We start from the raw sequence: 18,769 nt of genomic DNA on the forward strand, positions 1-18,769 counted from the left end.
TTCTGTTGTTAATTTACAGACAAAAGTCTGTTTTGGTTTGTCTCATTGGACTGTCATTGTAGTATAAGCATGTGCAACTTGATTTAATTTGGACCAAAATTTACAGGTGCTCAAATGTGCATTCAGGTTATTTTGTGAAAGATGTTATAAATAAGTTTTGCTGTTGAATGACACCACGTAAAGTTTGATATTTTCTGCTACTGTAGCCTGCCAGGAGTAGCGTTTGCAAGGCAGTGTTAAAATTAAACTCCTAAGAGTTTAACTATCTGGTGCAGAGGAATATCAGATATTATTTTTTTCTATAATTGAAATTGTAAATGTGCTGGTTTATTTTTCATGGATGTTTGTTAATTAATAGAAATTGAAATCCATAGCGGTGCTAAAATAGCTAGGAGAACTTGTGATAATGATTAATACAGAAGTACCCAGGGCTCAATTACAGGCTCATAGGTTGCAGTAAAGCAAAGATGTTAAGAGGATGCTTAAGGAGGGAATGAATATTTTTTTTCAAGATTTCCTTCAGAGTATTGCTTTTATATGCCCTCCTCCAGCCTTGCTGACAGATTACAGCCTAGTCAGTTTTAAGCAGCAGGTTAGTCGTGTAAACACTTCACATGCCTTTCTGTTGCAGTTAACATCACAATTTTAATTTGTTTGAACACTGTCTTTGTGTTAGATTTGATTTCTCATCTTAGTTGACAACAGATGTTGTCAATACCTTTAAACAGTCACTTACTGAGATGGCAGCAGTAACATAACTTTCATTTTTGTTCATCAAAATTTTCAGTGCAGGAACAAATGCATAGGTGGGGAGTTAAATTATCATAACATAAAACCTTCTAAAATCCTTTTGTTTTCAAACAATCTTCCTATGGGTGAAGTTCCAAGCTATCATCTCCAAGCCCCTTTATTTTTTCTTTTCTTTTTGTTCTGTAGTGGTGAAGGTGTGCATGCTCTCTCTTTATCCAGATCTGTTATCATTCCTGGACAGAATTAATGCCTTCAGGAATCTACTAAGATGTTCAGTTGCTGAATGTAGGATTGTGTGATAATTGCGTATTTTCGTATTTAGTGTAGATGGGAAACTGGGCAATGACCATACATACAGAGTTTAGTGTGCTTAGTTTGCATTGATTATATACGATGTTGTAACAATACATTCAGAAGGTATTGTTCAGAGTGATATATTCACCAAGATAGTCAGTTTTTTTAATATTTATATGGTGTCTAAGTATTTTTCTTTATCAATACACGGATACAAAAATTAGTACGTAAGTGCGAAATGACTTTCCAATGTCTCCTTGAAAAGTTTCATCTGCTCATAAAAAACTTGCTTAATTTCCCTGTGTAAGGGTTAGGACAGATTTCCTTCTGTTCTTTGTGTAAAACAGCACAGGAAGAATTAGGTTATTTTTCTCTTTAAAAATAATTGATTTAATGTGTCTTAATTTTTATTATCAGTTTAATATATTTTACTCTTATGCTTTTGTACTGTGATTTTTTTTTTTTTGAAGAGTCATGGGCTGCTTATAAAAGTAAGGAAGTAATAGGACGTTTTTGAGATTATGGACTACTGTGTCCTGTTCTTCTAAAAGATGAATTTGTAGCTCTGAGGGAATGGCTACAAAACCATTGATTTCCTTGCTCATTGTATTTAACTGATTAAAGTGAAAGTTAAGGAGGACTTTATCATGACTTCTAACTTTTTTCATCTGGAGAAAATAACAAAATAATAACTTAATACTGTTTAGATTTGAAAATAAGGATAATGAATCACTGGAATGGATTTCTAAGGTAAGCAACTGATTCGTCATCCTTTGGAGCCTTTAAATGGAAATAGGTCATTACTGAGCAACATTACCCAGTGCAGTAAAACTTGTTGATCCTAGTAGTGCTTACTTACAGAATGTAATGAGTAAAATTCTGTAGTTTCCATTGTATGTTTATAATCATTCCTTTAAAAAAAAGAAAATACATATACAGAAATTTCATTTGGAGATAAGACTTTAAATTCCCTTACTTCTCTTCAACAGCTTACACAGCAAAATTAATAACAATACTGAGGCAAATCCCAAGATGACTTCCATTAAAAAAGAGAACTTCTGTGAGCATGATGTCAAAAAGCTAGAGAATATTTGTCAGCAAAATTATTCAAAAATATCTGTGGAAGTTGGTGCAAAGCATGTAAATTTGCCTCAGACAGGCAGCATGTATAACTGGGAGGCTGAGGACAAAGATCCAGTCTTAGACACAGAGCCTGCGAAGGGGATGCAGTCTGGAGACCTCTTTAAAAACGCCAACATCGATCAGATGCACAAAACTGGCAAGCATACTCAGAGAGGCTGTGAAGAAAGCAGTGACAATTGGACTCAGAGGAAATTATCATCAGGCCGGTCTTTGAAAATGGGAAATACAAAACTTTCTTCAAAAGACACCGAGACATATGGACAAGTGGCTTCGTGCAATTCACAGAAGCTGAAGAGTTGCAATTCTGTCTGTTTAACAGGTGAACAAGAAGAAGGGGATGTAGTTCCGGAAAGTCCGCTTTCAGATGCTGGTTGTGATGCTTGTGTATCTGATCTTGGAGGTCCTGGGGAACTGAGCAAATGTCAGAGCAGTTCAGGGGATTCACCTGCTTTTGAGAAAGAAAGTGAACCAGAGTCACCAATGGATGTAGATAATTCTAAAAATAGCTGTCATGGGTCAGAGGCTGATGAAGAAACGAGTCCATTTCTTGATGAGCGAGAGGAGATTAATATGTCAAAATCCATGAACAAATCTTTTAGAATTCAATACGGGGATGCTGAACTGGAGTCAAGAAAGTCACGTTTTTCTGCCAAGGGCTGTGAAAGCTTTGACGAAACAGATAATTCCGTTAAAGAGGACGGTCTGCCTACAAAGTCACCTGGGATCTCTCCCGCTCCATCATCAGAATGCAAAGGTGCAAAACAGGGTGTGAAGAGAGACTCCAAAATCACCTCTCACTTCATGAGGATACCTAAGATTGAGGAGAAAAGGTAGTGTTCTGTCTGCCTTTTAATCTGTTTTTTCATGCTTGAAAATTTCCTCTTTGATAGCACTTTGGAGGCTGGATTGTATAAAGAGTTTTGCAAAATGTATGTTAAGACACAAAGACAACTTTGATGTAAGCTTGAAGTAAATTATTTTTAATGGGACTACTTGTGTTTTTTTAAAGGATATGTTTGTCCAGTGCAATTTTTTTAAATCATTGGAGATCTGTTAAAATAGGGAATTAAAGACACTGTAGGAAGTTGATTTTCTTTATCAAAGAAGTGATTTAAGACCATGGGATTTTTAATGCTTGAAAATGAATGGTGGTACAGGAGTGCTTTATGGAGTGTAGCTCTAGCATTATTTCATTCAGAAGTATCAGTGCTACTGATGCTTTGATTGAAATAGACATGAAAAATTTCACTTTTGAAAGCAGTTGTAGAGATGTGTGTGTGTGTGTTTCGGGGTTTTTTTTTGGCTTTATTCATAATTTGGGAGAAGGACTGGTGATTACACACTACAGCAATGGAAATGGAAGCCTTCAGCATGACCCAGGACTCCGTATGCTAGCTGTTGTGTAAGGACAAAAGGATAATCTCTGCTCTGAAGAGTTTAGATTTCAGTGGGAGCCGGGAAAGTGGATAAACAGCAAAGGAGTAAGCAGAAACAAGAGGACTCTGTGTGTCGGTGTAATAAGCAATTATCTCAGTAGACTCAAGTCCTTAAAGTAGGGCAAGAAAGTAGTTTTGCACATCTTCGCTGGGAGGTCCTTTCTGGATGTGAGGAGCAGCACAAACCATACCTTTCAAGGAAATGAAGAAGAGGGTGACGGAGGGTGGCTAACTTGTGGCGGGAGCTTGCATTTGAGAAATCTTAAGAGATGAGTAGGCTGAGAGTGGATTTGGAAAACAAAAAAAGGTTCTTAGGAAAAATGGATGGATGAATTTGCTAAAAGTAGTATGGAGAAGTGGGTCATAAAGTTTAAAATGATGGGTTTAGGGAGTTACTCTTTTCACTAATTTAAATGAATTGCTGTTGTAGCAAAGCAGCAGAGGTTGAGGCTTCCGTTTGTCAGTGCTAGAGCATCGTGTCTTGCAAGAAGTCCATGTTTGAGAAGGGAAACTCATGGAAAAGTTTTGCTGTGTGGGTAGATGGGAATCCTAGCAGTGCTTTACAGAATAATTAGTAAAGCAGAGTATGAGGCTGTGGAGAGGTTTGTGTGGTTTGTTGTTTTTTTTTCTTTTTAGGGCCTAAACAAGATGATGTGAAGGTTATAATCCTCAGTGCCAGCCAAAATACTGTATTGTCTATAGTGCTTAAGAGGGCAATTAGAAAATCTTAAAGCTTTCCTCCTGGTTTTCATTAGACCAGGTAGCCGATGTGGCTACACTGTTTGCATGTGATTGGCCAGGCTGAAGGCATTGTCTGCACCTGAAGATACTGGCATGTGCACAGAGGCAGTGAACGGGTTGGACAACATCTTTATCCAAGGGTGGAGTAAGTTCGCTAAGGGGAATTTAGAGGTCTAAACAGTACCTCAAAGTGTAGGCTTTTAACTAGTTTTGCATTTTACTCTGAGAACTTTCTCTGGCATGAGAAGCATCTGGTATGTTACATCAAACATACAGCAGGTTCAGATTTTTCTTCCCCAAAATATCTCAGATCCGTGCAAATGCTTTTGATCATTAAAGAGGATTAGTTCATCTGCTCTTGCATATATTTGAATTTTGCAAGTGTTTTTTGGATTACTTTTAAATGTCTATTTCCATTGCAAGTATTGTATGCCTGGCATGAAAAAATACTTTTTTTAATTTGAAGAAGGAATATGTGCATCTGTGCATGCACACGTGTTTGTGTTCTAACAGTTGAGAAGGGTCTGTAAAGGATATCCTGACAAATGCAGACCAATGAGTCTGTCTCCTGTCCCTGGATGAAGAGATCCTGTTGGGAAAGAGCATGACTCTGCACAGGAGAACCCTGCCTTGCTAAGATATTGCAGTTCTGTGAGGGTATTTGTAAGCCTGTAGAGAAGAGTGTTTTGGTAGACATGACGTACTTGTGTGTGTTGGGGAGGAGGAGGTGGTTGTTGGTGGGGGGTTTCCCCAAATAAAGCTTTGGCCTGGGGCCACAGCAAAGGCTAGCAAAGAAACTGACTGTTATAAACGTAACCCTGGAGTGGAAGTTTGTGTATTTGCCTACCAGTTTTTTCAGTGGAAATAAAATGTTTCAACGTATTTTATTTTAACAGCAGAAAAGAAAAGTGTGAATTCAAACCCCAGAGGCCAGGAAGGAGGATTCCTAAATATATGCCACCTCCTCTTCCAACTAATAAGAAGTGGTTTGGGACACCAATTGAAGAGATGAAAAGAATGCCTATGTGTGGGGCCCGTCTTCCTCATCTGCGACCCTCGGCCAGTCATACAGTAACCGTCAGAGTACGATAATTCAGTGTATTACCTGAAATAAAATTTCTTACTGAATTGTTCAATAATATGAAATGCCAAATGTTAGTCTTACAGTATTAGCAGGTTGTGGAAATCTTTCTTTGCCATTCCTTGCGAGCAGACTGGCGCAACTGATTTCCCTGAAAACTGACTTTTCTGATGCACAGAATTAGGATATTAAGATCCAGAAGAAATTATGGTTTTACTGCTCTGGCTTGTTAGGGACAAGATTTTTCTTTTGCATAGGTGTGTGTGTACTTCCTTGTCTGAGTTGTAAACTGTGGGACTTTAAATACGTCTGCAAGTAAAATTTGTACTTCAACATTTTCATGTTATATTTTCATTTTAATATGATTCTGTTTTGGGTTCAAGATTCACAGAAGGCTCAAGATATGAAAAAGACAAAAAATGAAGAGGAGTTTCTAGCAATTTTACCACTGCATTTTAGATCAAATCTGGTATATTTGCCTTTAATCCTTTGGAGTAATATGCAGTCAAATTATTGTTGAAATAAAACATGTGACCAGAGACCTGTAGGGTCATGGATAAATCGCAAACAAAAGAAAAGCACATTAAATTTAAATGCAAGTTCTGGGAGAATCAGTGCTGCCAGAAGGCCGTATAGCAGATTAAGTCTTTAAGAACATTGCGTTATTTATTTTTACATTTCTGATCTTCTGTGGAGTAAACTTGAGAAATCATTATAGATATAACAGTATTTCATCCTCTTCAGTGTTAGGTTAAAAAATGTTATTTCTGCGCATGACTATGGTTACATTTGAAACTACATTTTGAAAATATTTGCGTGAAACTATGTAAATACTTAAATTCATAAATGAGGAAGTGTTTAGCTGATAATTGGACATAAAATAATTGCATGTATTATCTTCATTTCAGTGTTTCAAGAGATCAAACGATAAAGTGGTGTTTCTTTCAGCAAGTATAACATAAGAGTAAGAGGTGGATTTTTTTCTAACTGATTATCCATCATGTGGTCAGTTTGTAGCTTTCCCCTCTCCAAAAAGGTTGACTTAGATGGGAGCATTTTTAACATGTTTTTGCTTACTTTTTATTTCTTCTATTTGAAAGTAGAGTCTGAGGTTTTTCCCCCCCTCCTTCTGTGTTGCAGGTAGATCTTCTGAGGGAAGGAGAGGTGCCTAAACCTTTTCCAACTCACTACAAAGATTTGTGGGACAACAAACACGTTAAAATGCCCTGCTCAGAACAAAATTTATACCCTGTAGAGGATGAGGTAAGATAAAGTATTTACAGTTGTGTAATCAAATAAGTTTGTTTACATATAGATGAGTTTTCAGTTTACTGCATTTGCTCAGTTAGCAAGCTGTGTGTGTGGAATTGGAAAATCAAATAGGTGAACATACCTGGTCTGAAAAGCTGCATTCTGGGTTGTGATGCTTCAGGCAGAGCAGAAGATTTTTTTTTTTTTTTCCCCTAGAAATTATTTTACGTAGCCGTTGATTTGATGGAGTGTATATTTCTGTACTTATATGAAGTATAAGCTTATACTCCATGTAAGTTATATACTTATATATTTATGTATTTATAAGGTTGGGTTGTTTGTTGGGGTTTTTTTGTTTGTTTGTTTTTTTTGTGAAGCAGTTTGGGATGCCAACAGATGTGAATGAATTTGTAACTACATTCTGATTATAATATTCTGTCAGGTATTGCTGATAGATTGTGGTGTATCTGTCTGTTGTTCCACTAAAACAATGGTGGACAGATTAGAGTTGGCCTGCATGGTTTGTTGATACGGTATTTCTTGTCACTGCTTGAGACTTACTTAAACATACCCACTGAAATAGTTTAGACTGTGGTGAATAAAATGAGCAAGTGTGTCCTGTAGTGAAGACTGTATAATGATTATTGATATTTTAATCTGGAACAGAGAATTTTTATTAGCCTCTAGGAAATACTCTCAGTCCTTTAAATTATCAATTTTACAGATGCAGTGTAAAATGAATTTAATTGATGTTTCAGAAATAAAGTTTTGATAAGATTTTTGTTGAGCAAGATGAGTTGTCTCTGCCCTCGTGGTAGTCTCATACGAAATACAATTATTGCTTGCAATGAGCAGTAAGACTTTCTGTTGAGGAAAAAAATCACAGGATGTCTTAAATTTGGGTTGGCGCAAGAGTCAGCCACAGCAATATGCTTGTATAATCTGTGCCCTTATTGTTCTTAATATTACATTTTTTTGAGGTTGGTTCAGTTTATATTTTTGAGTTGCAGATTTTATAAACTGTGGTCATGTTTTATCTGCAAAATCCACTTTCTTCACAAGGAATGTACTGAATATTATTTGTCCTTGAGATGACATGAGGAAGAGTGCTGCGTATGTGAAAAAGAGCTCCTTATGAATTTTGTGAATGCTTCAATTAAAAAGGAACTCTTAAGGAAGTAAAACGCAGTGGACTAGAACTTGCAGAAGTACTTTACAGTTACTGTGGTTTATTTGTAAAGAACTTCACATATAAAGCAAACTTCATTAAAAAAAATATGGCAAGGAAGGCAATTATTAGTCAGTTTGTCTTTCTGTTTTGAATAACTTAATCTGACTTTGTTTTGGGCTTTTGTTTTAAAGAATGGAGATAGAACTGCTGGAAGTCGATGGGAACTAATCCAAACTGCCTTACTTAACAAATTTACTTGCTCGCATGATTTGAAGGTAAGCTTATCAATTTGAAATTAAGTCTATATACATTCAGGCTCTCCATGTACTGTTAGTGAGTTAGAGGCTCAGTCCTCTTTGTTTAACCACTTATGAAAATAAATTTTAAAAAATCTGTGCTGTTCAAGGGATTCCCTAATGAATTAAGGGTCTTAATTAATGAGTCTTAAGTGTTACCACTGAGTTTATTAGGTATTATTAGAGTGAATTGTCTTTTATAAGTCTACACAAAACTGTGTTTGGCCAGCGGTTTCTACTAGTTTGTAGTAAATGTAGCATGTAGGTTTTTTCTGTAACCAGATGGTAGGGCGGTGCATGGGTGAGAGAGTTTGAAACAGTAACTGTTCACACCAGTATACTCCACTAAAATTGCAACAATTCAAGCTGCTGACAAAAATCTGTAAATTTTGGAGACTAATGCTCTGTTGATAACTCTTATAGTTCTCATTGGTTTTATTGGTTCTCACTGGATTTGTGATTTGGAGCAGCTTAGAATTGCTATTATGTTTTTTGTGAAGAATAATGTAATTTGGATGATACCTTAAAGGCAGGGAAGGGGGCGGATGCAAAAGCTACAGATAAACTTTATACAAATAAATAGTGCTTCCCTGGCAACTTACGAAACTTCCCTTGATAATGCTATTTTATTTGGTATTTTTTCTTGAGAATTTTTTTAAAGGTTGTAAAGGGCCTATTTAATTTTGTTATGGTTCTGATTCTTCAAGTTCGTAAACTGGTAAAACTTCTGCTATATTTCTGAGGGACACTTCTTTGGTATTTGTAGAGAGAGCAAGCATGGGGTGGGGAATATTTGTGTTGTGTGTTGTAGGCAGATCCAAGCATGCCTTATCTTGTTTTGTGCTAGGAGGAAAAACCTGTAGACTAAACTTACTCAGTGCTAAACCTAAAATATAGGATTCAGTATCATCGAGTCGCACCATATTAATACAGTTTTATGGATTTTGGTAGGCTCTCTGACAGGTTTTAGCCACTAGATGGTACTGTTCCTTCAAGAAGGAAATGTCATAAAGTCTTTTTTCTTCTGTTAATAAGTATCTCTAAGCTTTATTTTGTTGTGCGCTTTCCCTAGGAGGCTATACTGAGATACAACATTGCTTATTCCAAGAAATGGGACTTCACTGCTCTTACTGACTTCTGTGAGAAGGTAAACCAAGTTGATTTAAAATAGCAAGAAAAGTAAAATTGACTACTTTGTCTATATGTCTCAATGCTTTTTGGCTTTATTTCCCTCTTCAAGAGTAAAGGTTTTGCAATCATCATTTATGTGGACAGTTATTTGCCTGTTAACTTCAGTTGAAATGATAATTCTACTTCATAAACGGGATTATTTTTAAATCTTAAGCAGGTAATTTAGGTGCTTCAGTAGCAACTAAAGTTATTGAAGGTAAGATGAGAAATGCCTTTTCTCTGTTTTATGATAACCAGATTTATTAATGAATTGTATTGATATTTCCAGTGTAATGGTTTCTTGTTTTAAAAAGTGTTGCTCTTTTTTTCCTATTTTAAACAACTTCAATGTTATATTACAGTGGTGTTTGTATTGGTCTAATAGTAAAATTTTGCTATATGCTGAGATGATGAATTTAAACTGTGGAGCCTTTGAAAGATTGGGGTGGTTTTTATGACTTCATGTCACCTTCCTGGAAGAGGATGGAAAAGAAAAATGAATAGTAGGTGGCAAACGCAAGTCGGACTATTATTAATGCACATCCTGACCGACGTTCAGAAACTATGCTAATTAAAGCAGTATGGGAGACTAAATGAGATGCAGTAGAAATTGTTGTATTTTTCTTCCACCAACTCATAAGTGCTTTTAAAACACGTGTGCTTGTTTTCTTGGGAGGGGCTTGCTAAGCTGTATTAAGGTTCAGTGGAAACGAAATTTGATTTGAAGTTAATTTTGTTAGTTATGTACGTTTAAAATAGATGTCTGCTTAATTCATGTAATCAGAGGAACTGTTCTTTCTATTGCCTATTTCCATTGCGTATAGGGACTACTATTTTACAGAATGAGTTTTGTTTTGCATGCAACATGGTATTGTTATTACTGACAGAAGGTACCTATAAAAATACTGGTGGTATCATATTTGCTAGCCATGAGAGCTACTGTGTTTGCCCATCTTGCCAATTTAGTGCTCCCTCCTCTCATCTGTGGGGTCTCTCTGTTTTTGAGGCTGTCACGGCTGGATGGTAGAGGCTGTGGACATTTGGCTTCTTTGCTCCTGTTGACTCTTGTACTAACAAAAATTAACTTGGCCTGTTCAACTGTTCAACTTTGTGTTATTAAAGAATACATATTTAAATTATTAGAATATTTTAAAATACAAGCAAACTATTTATTTAAAAATCTGTGTCAGGAATGTACCAGATTTGCATTGTATTGCTACAAACGCAACTGAGCTTGTCCTGATGCGTTCATATCGTGCATCTGGGAGTTCGGAAACTATGGATGATTAGATTTGGAGATCATCAGCCAGGGAGAGTAAGTAATATCAGCTGTCTCCAGAGAAGAGAGGAACAATAGGGAAATAAACTATGTATCAAGCATCAATCTTTCACTGCGGGTGAAAAGGCAATTTCTGTCACCTGGGAAAGATGATTTATTTGTGAGGTTGCCAGATGAAGGGAGGAGAGCTGTTTCAAAACATGGATTTTTAGACCAAGGTGAAGAGTGTGCAGCAGTATATTAAATAAGGAACAGTGAAGCACCATAGGACAGTGGCTCCTTGTAGACTACAGGAGCAAAATCTTACCCTGGCTTTGTTTATTGAATATATTGAATTTAGTGAACAGAACATGTGGAAGGGATACATCTTGTAGAGAGGGATGATTGAGGGATGTATGAACTCTTGAAGTTCTGTAAATTAACAAGGCATCTGCTTTCAAAGACTGTTTGCAGTCTGCTTAAGTGAGTAGCTATTGAGTGAAAAGTTGAGATCCTCTGTGGAAATGACCTAAATATAGTAGCTGTAGTGAAGTGTAGCTTTGACGGTTGGACACGATGATCTTGGAGGTCTTTTCCAACCTGTATGATTCTATGATTCTATGATTTTGAAGTTACTGTATTTGGGATTTAATGATTAAGGGCTTACCATTGGCTTGTGTATTTTCTTGTTTATCTTATGGTTTTGAGGGAACAGGGAAACTGTTTCAGGTGACGTTTGCTCAACAGAAGTTGAGAGGGTTGGTTGAAAGGAAAGCTGGCTTGAATAACCAGCCCAAAGGGAGGGGCAGCAGCTCAGCAGAGGGAGAAATAGTCACAAATACATATTAAAAGAAAAAGATTAAAACAGAGTCTATGATCCTCAAATATCTATTTATATTCTTGGACACTGTTGACTTCCAATACATTCTTAACCAAGAATTCTGATTTAGAAAGGAGCTGCGTCCACAAATCTAACGGCGTCTATTTTAGTGATTCATTTAAGGCCACTGTATTCAGATATTACTTCAGTAGGTCTGTGCTTGGTAAACTATAAAGTACCATTTGTTATTTTATCTTCTGATTCTGGACACAGCTCACTTTATCTATTCATCTGTTAAATGCTTTCGTATCAGTCTTACATTGTGTTTCCTATTTTAGGTAGTTTCCTTCCAAGGTACTCAGTCAAAATATGCATTATTTTTAAATCCTACTTGTAAGATTCAAATCAATTTCCTTGTAATAACAATAATTACCAGTTTCTTGGACTTAAGTTTATTTTCCTTTAAGATTAAAACACTTTCAGCTTTCTTAACTAATGGGAAATAAATATCACGTATGTAAGCCACGATTTTTTTCCAAAACAACATACCCAGACATGTACAGGCTGACCAGTTTTACAGTTTGTCCAAAGCATTGTCAGAAGAGGGAGCCCTCACGCTATTTTAAAAAGATTCTTGTGGATGCCAGTTAATGTGTGGAAGTAAAATTCCTATTTGTACAGTGAAGTAAATTTGGGAGCTTCGGGGTTTTTTGTTTCTTTTGAAAAGTTCATAGCACCCATCAGTAATGTACGTAAAGTTCTCAGTAGCTTATTTGCTTCAGACATCTGACAGTTTTGTTGTCCTCTATGGAATTTCCACACTGTTGTATCGATTTGTTTTGCCATCTGTTTGTTAATATTGGCAAACAGGCTTAGGATTTATTCAAGTTATTACTTAGTGGATGAAAATTGTTAGTGCTAACACTTTTCTTCTTACTTGCAAAATTCTTGTCACTTGGAAGTCATCTTTGCATCTGTTTTCCCAGAACTTACCTAGAAGCCAGACAGGAAAGAGTAAACAACAAGCAGAAAAGGAAACGTGAGGAAACCGCTGTGGATGGAGCTGTCTCGGGACCCACAATGTGTTGTAGATGAGCTTTATTTACGTGAATGATGATAGGTTGGGAATTTATTACATGCTTTTGATCAACAGTGCTACATACTGTAGTAGTTTTTATTTTTCTTTCTTGTAGATTTGCCCTTCCACTTCCAGGCAAGACCAAATTCTTTTGCTTTTTCCTAAGTGCATGAAATGAAAATTCTAGTGAGGTCATTCAAGGCTTATGTCTTAGACTAATCTCCAACAACAGCAACTTTATTTAAAGGGAAAAGTAGGGCTTTATCATTTAAGACAGTCACACGGTCTGCTGCTTTAGATTGGGCCTCCTTGTTCTGGACATGCTTTGTTTTTATTGTATTGCTTTAAAGTCCCTTAGAGCTTAAGCATAATTCTTGTTAATGTTGTTTCATGAACTCTTCCTCTTATTGCTTGCATCTGTCCTGCTCTTTCAGGAACAGAGGAGCGTTTAAATCTGAAAATGCCATGACAATTGCATAAGCAGTGCATAACTTTCTTTAAAGGTGATCCTTCTTTTAAATTCAGTTTTAGTTGCATAGTATACAAGAACTTAAGTCAGTAGGATTTATGTTGTGAAGCTTCCGGAACCTTCATGATATAGAACCTCTGTTGTCATTAAAATCTGAGCTCTTTTCAGGTGAACCAGTTGGTGAGCTGCCTCACAACTTGTTTTTGTCCTTTACAGTAGAGCTGTATCAAACTGAGTTATTTGGTCCTATCTAAAACTCGTGAGATTTAGCAGCAATACTTAAGTTAATAACAAATCTACTGGAAAATATCTAAGACAGACACTTAAAGTGACAAAAAGGAACTCTGCAGGCAATGAAACAACAATGGGCGCTTTTATTGCTCATGTGGTTTAATTTCAATCTTCTTCTAAACTCCTTTGAAACCTGGAGAAGAACTATAGCATTTACATCATTTTAGTGTCAGAAAACAAAGGAATAATGCTCATATGCTTTTCAAATTTTACTTGCAAGTTATCTAAGTTATAGACTGTCCTGATATACTTCAGTAAAAGGAATTAATCAGATCTAGTCATCTGATTTTTAGCTACTCTTGCTGCTTTTTTGTATATGCAAAGCAGGAAGAGAGGGACTTTTGTATGCAGGACTGTTAGCATTTAGGATTCCCCAAATATTTGTATTTAAAAGGTTACTTTGTGAAATAATGTCTGTATGCTAGTCAGTGCTGAAAAGGGCTAAATTCGCTACTTAGGCATGTCATTAAAAGACCTCTGGTGATTCTCATGTATTGGAAATTGCAAATAGTTCAGACATAAGTTTGATTGAGAAGCATAGACCAAAGATTGGAGTTTAGGTAAATTTGTGTGGCATAGACAGTGATTGTCTCTGAGCTTCTGTGAGTCATCTGAAAAATGCATCACAGTACATCTTGCAGATGTTCACATTGTATCCATAACTATTTTTATGTTTGTCTGGACTCTTTGAGCTTGATCATCTTGGTGGAAAGTTTATGTCTGTGAAATGGAGAAGATACAATGAGAGGAGTCAGGAATGGTGTAAAGGTGTGTAATAATTTCCGTATGAGGAACGTCTAAATAAGCTAGGACTGTTTCATCTTTTCATCTTAGTTGAGAGAGAAGTGGGGAATGGGTATAACAGTGGTGTCCAAACTCAATGTAAGAGAGGGTGAAGAGGAAATGACTGTTCATTCTTCTAGTACAACAGTTAAGGGACACCAGGTGAGTGTTCCTAGCAGGTAAGGGTTTCAAAACCAGACAAAAGTAATTACTTATTTAGATACTGAGTAAAAGGCTGTGGAACTCCTTGTCACGGGGTGTACAGGATGCTATGGCTTTACATCAGGTTTTGAAGGGATTTGGAGAAATTGCTGGTAGAAGGATCACATTGACATCTATACAGATACTGTGATGAACTCTGGAAATTTCTGAAACTGATTACTGTAAGTAAAGAGCGTTGTGAGGAAGTGCTGTTCTTGCTTTTCTTGCTGTAGACTTTCTAGGCATCTTTTGTTGATGGGCTTTCATGAACTTTTGTCCATTTTTACGTTCTTATGACTTCGCTGGGTTGAAGTTGAGAGGCAGGAGCGGCCTTGTCACGCAGGCCCCGTTGTGTCGTAGTACCAATATGAGATGTTGCTGACAGAAAGGCATGGGGATATATACGCTAGCCTCTTTTAGGAGGACAAAATAATAAAGGTAATTGATGTTTTAAATGAACCTCACTGGAAGGCAGTTATGCCTCTTAAAATTTGTTTTTCCAGGCTCTCTGCAGAACTCCGTGGTGCCTACTTGATGCAAGTAGGAAGACTTAAAGGGGATATGCTATTGGTATCTTTACAAAGACACTCTCTCATTCTCCTCTATGTAACACTCAGTTTCCAATTGTTAGATTTGGCTTTTAGTGTAGGAAAAAGCGTGTGTGTGTCTGCAGTGCCTGTTTATGGATGTTTTGTGGTCTTCTTTTTTTTGGGGGGGGGCGGGGGGGAAGCTGTTTGAAGCCAATCAATCTATTTAATGACCAGGATCTGCATATTTGCTGTTGATTCCCATATAAATTCAGCATTCAGGAAATCCTTTTCTATTATGAAAGAAGCTGTATAACTTTTAAATTTGGATTTTTCTGTGAGGTTGAAAGAAACATGATAATGCTCTTTAAAAAGACCAGTCTCTTCTCCTGTCTATACTTAATTGCAGAGAAGAACCTTCAGCATGAAGGAAAAGGAAGAATGTACCAGACCACTTTATTTGTGTTCCTTTTTCTCCTTTTCCAGTCAAGCATGAGTTCACTGGTTTTAGCCTCAAAACTGGCTGTTGGCAGTTTTTTTTTATGGCACAAATCTCAGCTTATCCTAAGTCTGATAAAAAGCTATGTAGCAAGAAAACAAGGTCAATTGTCAAGGTGAAGGAATATATTGCTATTTTTCTTCACCCTTTAGTTATGCTTTTTACATGATATAGAATACGGGCTATTAAAAATGTTTGTCTTACAATTACAGCTGTAATTAGTTTTGAAACAGGATTAGAAAAGGAGTCCCATTTCTCCCTGCTTCTTTCCATTAAAACTTGCATGACGGTCATACTTCTGGATGCTAGATCCTTTTAGAAGTCCGGAACATTCAGGATGTGAGGCTTCGTTACTGTCTGCTTTTACATGCAAGTGTCTACCTGTAAATTTCTAGAACCTCACTTAATACTTACTTAATACTTTTTTCAAGTTTTCTAGAAATGTCATTTACAAATACATAAACTTAATATATAATATGCAAGATAAGTATGTAAATAAATTCATTTATAAATACAACTTTTTCTATTTTCCATAAATATCACACATACGTATTACAGATGTTTTGCTCTTCCAAGAGTCTGGTTTTTTCTTGAAAAATTGAAGTTAATTATTGTATTATGAATTATTTTTTCATTTGCACAAATCCTTACTATTTAAATTTTGGCCTAGCAATATTCATATGGATATGTGCACACACTTTCTAAGATATCACTTTTTTCCTACTGCAGGTGTTCTGCACAGATTCCAGAATATAGGAGAATATTGTTAAAGTGAGGAGTGATGGAGCATATTACAATGAGTCTTGTTTCTGTTAGTCAATGCTTTTGCACTTAGGAATAATTAACATAAATAGAAGAAAACTCTTATATTTCACTGAAAAACCTGACAAATGTGTGTTATTAAATTGCTGAATTGTGGCGTAAACCTAGTAAAACCTGGGATAATATCTACAGAATGCGCTTAGTGCATTTTTTGCCAAACTATAGTTTCTCATTTGAATGTATGTTGCTATGTAGTATACTAGCACTCTTGGCCTGAACTTGGTGCTTTCAGAAAATGTGTCAGATGCAAGTAATTGAGTTAAGATGGAGCATATTAAATGTTTGAGAGCTGAGCAGAAAAATCAGATGTGCAAATATTAGCAGTATGTCTGCTTCCTCTCTAAGAAGAATTGGTTGCATTTTGAGATAACTGAGCTGATTTGAATGAAATTAAGAACTGTCTTGTCAATGAAATACTCAAATTGCAAAATTTCATATAGCCACAGAACCACACAGCCTTTAAGTGTGTGTGGTCTTAACCTTAATAACCTTAATTTAATAACCTTAAACTTAATAACCTTAAGAAATTTTGGGAATTACCTGGACAATTTTGGAAATTATGCTTCCATTTTTTTACCATTATTTCAATTTTTCATCAAATAAAAAGACTGTAAATACAATATCTGAAGATGATGCGACTGTAGTACAGTCTAGTTGGGTTATGGTTGAACTCTGGATTTTCCCTCATTTGAAAAAGACCAAACTGTTTAAGAACGCCCGCTACTGTTAAGTATGTGCATATCTTGGGAGATTTTTCTGTTCTAAGAAGGCTTTACCCCACTCTTGTCTCCTAGCAGGTCTTATGAACCATGTCAGTCTTTCCTGTATGTTTTGTTGTTTGAATGACCTGCTTGAAAAAATGATTGCTGTAATCAGTGATACTGGAATAGAAGGAATTTTAAAGTACCAAATTGTTCAGGTGACTGGGTTTTTGATAAATCATTTTTATAATTGTCTGGACAGTACTAACAGAAGTGAGCATTGTACAGAGATGTCAGCACTACAAATGTAGGCTTTTAAGCAAGAAATAAAATGTCCCAAGGCTGAAAATAGCCTATCCATTGCTCCTTGCTGGATTTCATTTTAGTCCAGATGTTTTCAAACAATTTTCATTACATCAGATTACCTTTTTAAAATCTAAACTGAAAAGGTCTTTTGAGTGTGCTGTGAAGGGTTTTCTTTTCACAGTAGCAGAAAGGAATTTGTCCCCATATTGAACAAAATGTGAGCTTTTTTGGGGTGGAGGGAATATGCAGCTTGTACACATTCAAAACATTAGAAGCTAAGCACTGTAGAGGAGAAAGAGCATTGAGTACTGAATTACAGGCTTATTCTTAGTTTTCTGACCTTTCTCAGCAAAACAGTGGAGTATCTTTTAAGTGGTGTTTTGTAAGCACCATCACAATGACTATTGCATCAGACTGTTGACTCAGAACTGCCAGGGAAGGCATATCTACACATACCAGGTGTAGAGTTTTAATTATATTGTGTCTTAAGTGTTTGTGGATACTTAATGCTTTGACACAATGTAAAGATACATCCCGAGGATCTCTTTCATAGTTTTTCACTGTATTGAGAACATTTCTGTTTAAAAAAGAAAAGAAAAGAAAAAAAATCTAGTAAATATAAATGTTCTGTTTTTAAAAGCTATCTTCTGATAGTTGCTTTGTTTTGTTTTGGGAGCAGGGGGCTGATGAACAGATTTCTTTGCTTCTGTTGGATTATGTGTAAATCATCATTTATCTGTGCTCACCTATCTATCCCAAATGACTAAGAGAAGCTCCTTTTGGTTGTGGTGGCTTTCCTTAGCTGCTTTGTGCCTTTAGATTTGTTTTTTTTTTTTTAATGTCTGGAGCATTTAGAATAAAAAAAGAAAACTGATGAACTGATGATGGTCAAAACTTTCAAGAGAAACATTCTCTGAAAAAGTGTACATGGAAGCAGGGAAGTGATAAAGAGGCATTGCCATTGTTAGGATGACTATGAAGGCATAAATGAAGTGTAGTGTAACTATATTCCCAATTCTTCTCATGCTTTTTCATCTAAAAAATTGAATTTGTTTATATTGCTTCCATGCAGAGTTTGCTATTAGTTGCCATGCATTCTTTAAAGAGCAGGTTTGCAAAGGTGGCAGAGTGTGTACCCTGGAGATGGTCTGACTTCTTATTTAGCCAATATCATCTTAATTCCTGGATATTTTTCTCAAGATATTGGTTATTTTGAGTCTATAATTCTGACAACCAAGCAAAAAATAGTCTATAGATTTGTTGAAATCTACAATGCTATTGTGTTATCTTTAGTTGATCCTTCTTTTTCCCCTTCTGTCTGTGCTTGACCTTTTTTGGTAATGTCAAAGAAAATACAGCTTTCGTAAGGGAGATACTTATGTTGTCTCATGAAGCTTTCAGTGCAAGGTTATCGGTTTCAAAAGTGGTTGAAAAAAGTTGTAGTTAAGCATTCAAAAGCCGTCAAATACTTCCACACTACGGTTCTTAGCAGATGTTTTTAAAATCATAGCAGTATTAAACATTTTTTTTTCCTCAAGTACTGTGTTTAGAGAGGTAAAAGTTTTGAATGAACCTGGAAACGGATTGTTTTCACCCTTAGTTTGTGTCAGTCAGATGGAAGATACTTTTCTTTTCCCTCATGTTACAGCCCTGCTGTAGAAACAAGGTCATTGTCCTTTCT

General features: G+C 36.1%; 1 protein-coding gene across 2 annotated transcripts in view; it reads left to right on the forward strand.

Annotated features, from left to right (window-relative positions):
* Positions 1 to 18,769, forward strand: part of PARG (poly(ADP-ribose) glycohydrolase) — a 72,934-nt gene that overhangs the window by 3,924 nt on the left and 50,241 nt on the right. The window contains exons 3-7 of one of the 2 annotated variants that reach the window (XM_075154324.1): positions 2,034 to 3,017; positions 5,261 to 5,447; positions 6,586 to 6,708; positions 8,059 to 8,142; positions 9,236 to 9,310. In XM_075154324.1, coding sequence (XP_075010425.1) covers positions 2,034 to 3,017; positions 5,261 to 5,447; positions 6,586 to 6,708; positions 8,059 to 8,142; positions 9,236 to 9,310 — 1,453 coding nt within the window. The remainder of the gene's footprint in view (positions 1 to 2,033; positions 3,018 to 5,260; positions 5,448 to 6,585; positions 6,709 to 8,058; positions 8,143 to 9,235; positions 9,311 to 18,769) is intronic. The other variant, XM_075154323.1, reaches the window with a different exon arrangement.

The sequence above is a fragment of the Calonectris borealis genome, chromosome 7 (genome assembly GCF_964195595.1).
Source record: "Calonectris borealis chromosome 7, bCalBor7.hap1.2, whole genome shotgun sequence".
NCBI lineage: Eukaryota > Metazoa > Chordata > Aves > Procellariiformes > Procellariidae > Calonectris > Calonectris borealis.